At 33.8% G+C, this 7,253-nt stretch overlaps 1 protein-coding gene across 1 annotated transcript in view; it reads right to left on the bottom strand.

Moving 5' to 3' along the window:
• LOC129980912 (rab proteins geranylgeranyltransferase component A 2-like) overlaps window positions 1-7,253 on the bottom strand; it is a 39,646-nt gene that overhangs the window by 29,707 nt on the left and 2,686 nt on the right. The window contains exons 3-4 of the mRNA XM_056091391.1: window positions 661-733; window positions 46-182 (exon numbers count right to left, since the gene is read on the bottom strand). Coding sequence (XP_055947366.1) covers window positions 46-182; window positions 661-733 — 210 coding nt within the window. The remainder of the gene's footprint in view (window positions 1-45; window positions 183-660; window positions 734-7,253) is intronic.

Genomic DNA, 7,253 nt, shown 5'->3' with positions numbered 1-7,253 from the left:
ACGTTCAGCAAATAATTATAGATATTAATAAAAATAATATCTCACTTCACAAAAGATTTAAAGACCAAGTTTGTTATAGTTCTAGATCTCAGAGGGCATGTATGTAGCGTCTCTTCTTCTCTTAGAAAAGATGCAAGTGTAGCAATTAAATCAAGTGGAGTTTGACAAGGTTGGTTAGGTGACTATAAAAAATAAATAAATAAGGAATACTGAAAATAATATTTTTATAAACTTTTTCTTTACTTCTATGCTTAATTACCAGAGGTACATTTCCATTCAATAGACAAATATATGCAAATCAATAAAAAGAATTTTTTTTTAGCTTTTCTAGTTTTATTTTTATATTAATGTACAAATTAAGAAGTCGACATTCCCTTAAACTGCTTCACATTTTAATACTTATTTCAAAAAATTAATTTATATTTGCTAATATCTCTTCAATGAAAATATGGTATCTTACAAAAAAGATAACTGGGGTTTAAAAGTTAATTTACAGTAGATTTAAGTAAAAAATTGAAGTTTCTTATTTGTATTTAACATATAAAATAGTCATCTATAATTATTTTAAAGAAATTTTTAAAAATTACGAAGAACTTCATGGAATTTTAAAAAATATATATAATAAGAATATTATGAAAAAAATATCAAAATAATAATTACCTGCACTTCATTTATCCATTCTAAAAATTTATCATAGCTAAAACTTGCCCAGTCACCTCCATAATATCCATTCCTGAAACCAGAATGATAATACTTGTTTTTTTCATACAACAGCAATAATCCTAAACAGTTCTAAAATTAACATGTTACTAAAAAAGACAAGGCACTTCAGAATTCAATTTCATGCATAAAAGTAGGTAAAAGAAATCTTACTTAATATTCATACACATAAAAAAAATTCCAAATGAACTTTTAAATTTAATTTGAATTTGAAATGTGTTGGGAAAACTCTGAATGCTTGATTGTGTTGGATTAATATAAATATATGATATTGAAGAATGATCAATCAACAACCATTGTTAACGATCCATATCAAAGAATCATACAGATAAAGATTTTAATTTAAGTAGCTAATGTCCTATTTTGAAGCTAAATCAAGACTAATTTAGATGCTGAAATTTTGAATGCTTGTGAAAATGATAGCTAGGTCAGCCCATTCCTCTATGTTTTCTTTCCTTTTTTGTTTCACAACAAAAAAGGAAAGATTTTTGCCTCATAAATTTAATATGTGTTCCTCTCCTCTTAAAACATAATTCCTTAGAGAAATAGCTTCGAATGCTAAAGTCAAGATTCTACCACTAGGTCTACATAAACTTAGTAGGAGTTGCAGGAATAATATTAAGCTGAAAGATAACAAATGAGAGTTTTTGTTCCTCATTAACTCAGCTATAAAGACACAGTTTTCCATTTGATTCTAATTAAAAGACGCCTAAACTAAATACTTTCAATGCCACTTTTTTAATAAAAAAAAGTGCATCTCTTAAATAATAAATCATTCAATAAAATTAATTTTATCACATTTCTTAATACACAAGTTGGTAAGCAGCCTTGTTTTCTTGAGCAGTGGCTTAACCTGTAAAATTTGATCCCTATCAAGTTTAAGTTCTAATTATACGGTTTATATAATTATGATATAAAATTAAACTTTTGCTTAGTTTACATTTTTATAATTAAATTATAAAAAAATTTTTTGCACAATATTTTTTTCACAATAAACAGGTAATGTTTTCCTTCATAAATTAAAACACAAATGAAAAAAAAAAACATCTAATTCTGTCAAAATATTGAAAAATTTTGCTTAATGGTGCTTAAAAAATGATTCCATAAAGATAGTACAATTCAATTAAAAATAACAGATAATACGATATCTCTAGCTCGGTATACATAAGTTTCTCATCCAATTGTTATTTTTGTAAAAAAATTTATAAATGTAAAGATTCTCTTTCAAAACCATGCTTTTTAAAATAAAATTGCTATTACTTTTACAGTCTTGTTGCCTCTTTTCAAGAAGTACAAATCTCTTCATAGCAACAAATTTGTAATTTCCTACCTACTGCATTAATGGTGTAAGTAAATGGCAAAGTAAAAATAAATGTCATTGGTTTGACATTCTATTTTGATCTCTCTGTGATGTGGTTGACAAAAATTATGTCCAACTATTTGGTTACTATTCCAGAATGATCAATGACAGGAATGAGTATTAATTCTACACAATATCTTTAAGTGCTATAACATAAAAACTTCTGTTAATGTCAATTGATATGTCTACATGCCTTAAAATTTTTTTGTTTAAACCATTAGCATTACATAAATATAATTATCGTATAGACTTAAATAGTTAAGTGCTTTTTGAAAATAAGCAATTCTTAAAATATTTTATTTACATTCTGAATGAATCTACAATTGTAAAATAAACTGCAACGTTATATTCAGAAAGTTAAATTAAGAAAATAAACAGGTACAATCGAAAACTATGCTAATATATTAGTAAAATTATTTAATTGAAAATTGGTATTTTGGTTTGAAAACACTTAGTGAAGAGCTGTTTATTTTCTATCATAAATTATCAATATTAAATGAAATAAAATGCTGGTAGTTAATTGCCCGAAATAAATATGTGCTTTAATGGAATAACAGCATGAAAAAAAGTTTAATCTTTGTTGCAATACTAAAAGGGTAAAGGAACCAATCAAAGTTTTGGTCTGTAATCAGTTCAAAGGGAGTTAGAAGTCATCATGTTGTACAAGGTTACCATACGCAATAACAAGGCAAGATTAATATAGATAAACATTGCAAACTCGCTAATGCTACAATTCGGTGAACGGCTCTTAAGTGATGAAAATTTTATTTTTATGCATGGTTCAACATCTTAGAAGTAGGTTTTGGAAGGAAGGTAGAAGGTTGTGTTTTTCCGGCTGTCCTTTCTGTATTAATTTTTGGTGCGTGGAAGGAAGGCAGCTAGAAGTGAAGGCTGTGCTTGTTCGTGTGTTTGTTTTTGCCATTGGTTTGTTCGCAGTTTTTGCTTTTTGTTTTCTCTAAACAAAGCCAAATGGCGTTTCTGTTAGGGGTGTTTCCCTAGTTTGCTTTTCAGTTTTTGCGTTGACTTCAGCTGATGTTTTTCTCTTTATTTTTGGGGTGTCAAGGTGGCTGGCACTGGATTCTGGAAAATCAAGGTAGGATTTTTCTAGTTTTTCCTTTTAATTGTTTCGGTTTCTGCTAGTTTTGATTCTGGCTGCATCTTATTAGATTCTTCGTCAGTAATGGCGAAGAGGAAACCAGAAGACTGAGTCTGAGGGGAAATATAAGGATAGGAAGATAAATTATATACTTACAAATGAGTTCTCGGAGTATGATAAAGCCAACATTGCAATTCAAAGGGGTTGCCCCAAAATAAAATTGTGCATTGATAGTAATAATGGTCCGTCGCCATGGATTAAACCCACAACAATGAATGCCACGTTCGGACCACTTACCCACAAAGAAGACACCTTTTCCCTAAACAAATACAAAAAATTGGTTCTAGTTACTCGGCACTTAAGCTCAGTGGAGAAAGTAACTGATTTTATAAAGAGTGTTCCGGAAGCAAGGATTCGTATCATTGACACAAATATTGTAACAAAATACATCATCCGTGATGTTGACACGGATTACAGCATAGTGGAAATTAATGAAGAACTATCTTCACAGGATATTACCGCAACAAAAATAGTTAGATTTAAAAAGAAGGGGACGGCAGAACCTATCCCAATTGTTCTTATTGAAGAAATTGGGAAAACAAATCGATCTGAAATAAAGATCGGCAGATTTATCTTCAAAGTGTCTAAATTTATTGAAAATCCTAAGGTTTGTTATAAATGCTTAAGATTCGGTCATACACAGCTCCGGTGTCAACAAGATAAGAGATGTAAAAATTGTGGGGGCTCACGATGCTCTCGACAAAAAAATGTAGTTTTTACAATCTAGAAAAAGAGATTATAAACCTGGTCAGAGAAAAAGACATATCATTTCAGGAAGCAAGGAGGATAACGAAATCGCAATCTTTTGCACAAAAGGTTAAGGGCGATCCGCCGGTCCAGTGTACCGAAATCCCCAAAAAACAAATAACGGACCTCTACTCGGCTTTACAGGACTTAACAAAACTAATTTCTGCTCTACTACCCCAAGGGAATGAACTCGTAAAACTCCAAGAAGTCAACAGACAGTGCATTGCACGTATTGGGGAGACTCAGGGAAATTTAGAGAAACAAGTTGAAGAATATTACTCTCCGGAAACAAATCGAGACTCAAAGGGTAACGATTGACTCGCTACAATCTAAAATTGCCCTTCTGGAATCCAATCTTGAATATAGTCACGTTCTGAGCCCAGGCGTTGTGCACGATCAACGGTCCCTTGCTGAAATAAATCATTTCAGTGTTGCGGAGGATTTCTCGGGTATCGGATAGTTAAAAAAAGGGAAAAAATTAAAAGTTTTTACTTTTTATTATAATTTTTATTAATTTTTTTTATTTATATATTTCCATGAGGTTTATTCAGTGGAATGTTAGGGGGATCAAAAATGGCTGCAGGCCTCCCCCCCCCTTTTTCGGCGGCCCAGTGTTTAATTTTGCAGGAAACATGGCTCAATGAGTCTGCATCTTTTTCTCTTAAAAACAAAAAAATCTTTCGAGCTGAAAGACAAAATTCTACTAGAGGTGGACTGTGAATTGCAGTAGAACAGAATATCCCTGCCCAGATTTTGTCACACTCACTTCCTCCGTCAACAGTGGAGGTCTTAGCGGTTAAAATATGGATTGGACCAAATTCAGAATTCCCACTAACGGTTATCAATCTTTACTCTCCTGGAGGTAAATTTGATGACAACTGGTTGGAATCCTTGTACTCCCAAATCTCTTCTCCTTTCGTTTTACTGGGGGATTTTAATATACACCATCCAGCAATTGGGAGCGATCATTTATCTTCCGATGCAAACCGGGTTCTGGATTGGATTAGCACAAAACATATGTGCTTGCTTAACACGAAACAATATACCAGATACCAGGGGACTCAAGCCCCTTCGTTATTAGATTTGTCCATCTGCTCCGCAGATATAATCAATAAGATTACTATAGAGATCTCGCATGATATGTATGACAGTGATCACTGTCCCATTTTTATTTCCTTTTGCAATTTAGATGCAAAGTCTCTCTATACTCGAAAACACATCAATTGGGGCCAATTCTCAAAGAAGGTCAATGTCTTCTTCAAGGTAATGGGGATGTCTCTTCCCTTGATAGATACTAATATCTTCCAGGTAAGCGCAAACTCATCATCGTACTCGTTTTCTAAATCAACACACTCGCACTATCCTTGGTGGGACGCTAGATGTAACTACCTTAAGGCCCTCAAAAGGAAATTGTTAAGAAAGGCGAAATCATATCCCTCCATCTTAAACTGGGCTGCATATAAAGAAATGGCGGCAGCTCTCAGAAAATATGTCAAGGGTAAAAAACGCAGCTTTTGGGAGAAAACTTGTCAGGAGGTAGCTTCTTCACATCAGGCTTTTAGCATCGTTAAAGCCCTACTAAACAAAGATGAGTCTCCCTGTGAATCCAATCTTGTTCTCTCTTCGGGTACTACTCTGATAGCGCCGACTGCTCAAGCAAATGCAATTGCAGCTAACTTAATTAAGAGAGCACCAAATGTGCGTATTCCTTTAGATTTCACAGTAGATGATCCAGAAAATTATGATGAAATGAGTTTGAACCGTCCGTTTTTCTATAGGGAATTTCAAAACGCATTAAAAAGAACGAAAAACAAATCCCCTGGCATGGACAAGATAAATAAGAAAATGTTGTCTTGTCTTTCCGATGAAAATAAATTTAAAATTCTCGACTTATTCAATAACTTATGGGCGAACACGATTGTTCCAGAAAGCTGGAGAATAGCGAAGATTATTCCTATTTTAAAACCCAAGAAAAATGCAGCAGAGATCACATCCTACAGACCCATCGCGTTAACATCAGTATTGGGAAAGATTTTTGAACGGATTATTCTGGACAGGCTTTTGCGGTATTATTTGGAAAAAAGATTTTTCTCTCCTTTTCATGCTGGTTTCCTCCCGTACAAAGGCTGTGACAGCCTCTCTGCAGTCCTACTCAATAAAATTTTAACAGCCAGAGCTAATAAACTTGTGTATGGTATGTCTTTTGATCTAAAGTCTGCGTATGACAACGTATGGCATGACGGCTTGATGCTTAAAATTTTACAATCGGGGATTAAGGGTAATATTGCCCTGTGGATCTCACAATTCTTACATGAAAGGAAAGCATTTGTTTCATGGAGAGGAGTGTCTTCCTCACTTTTTAAGCACGAAAGGGGCGTTCCGCAAGGAAGTGTTCTTTCCCCGTTGCTCTTCACAATTTTTATGAATGACATATATAGCATTTTACCCAATGATGTTTTTTGCTTTATATATGCAGATGACATTTTTATATTAGTTGAAGAAAACAATATCGAAGCGATCAAAAATAAGATGCGGTTCTGTGTTACTAAACTGGAAAGCTGGTGCGACGAATGGCATATGGATATTGCTCCCCAGAAAAGTAATATTATAAACCTCTCATCTCGTAAATCGCCAGTGGGGTTTGTAGTCCTTTTTCGCGGCTGTAGTATCCCTTGGTCCAATAATGTTCGCTATCTAGGCATTCAGTTTGCTTCAACCTTGTCTTTCCGTTCACATATCGACCAGATCAGAACTAAAGCCTTTAAAAAGTTAAATGTGATCAAAAGTTTGGCCGCTCCCAGATGGGGTGCAAACGCATCTAATTTGATAAATATATGCAATGCGTGCATCACACAATCCATGGAATTTGGAGCACATACGGTTGGCATGACGAATAAAGCTGGCTTTGCAGCTTTACAAACGATACAAAACAACATCCTTCGTTTTGCTCTTGGACTCCCACGGTGGACACCTATCCCAATTTTATTTAAAATATCAAATGAAATAAATATGAGACTTAGGCTTGAAAAAAAAAACGTGTTATTCTTTGTTAATCAGTTCTCAGCCCGCGAATACACAGAAGTTTCGAGATCAATTTCCGCGGTGAAGTCTGTAATCTCTAACCGCATTTTCCAAAGACTTCCCTGCGCAGGCACTTTAGAAGAATATTGCCATCAAAAAAACCTGTCCCTGGACCAAATAATCCCGATTATGGTCCCGGTTAGTTGGGATGATTGTGAGCACTTTACCATCAAAACCCATGACTTCGGC

The sequence above is a fragment of the Argiope bruennichi genome, chromosome 8 (assembly GCF_947563725.1).
Source record: "Argiope bruennichi chromosome 8, qqArgBrue1.1, whole genome shotgun sequence".
In the NCBI taxonomy this organism is placed as follows: Eukaryota; Metazoa; Arthropoda; class Arachnida; order Araneae; family Araneidae; genus Argiope; species Argiope bruennichi.
Note: the sequence above shows the minus strand (reverse complement) of the source record. Positions and strands in the feature narration are given on the sequence as shown.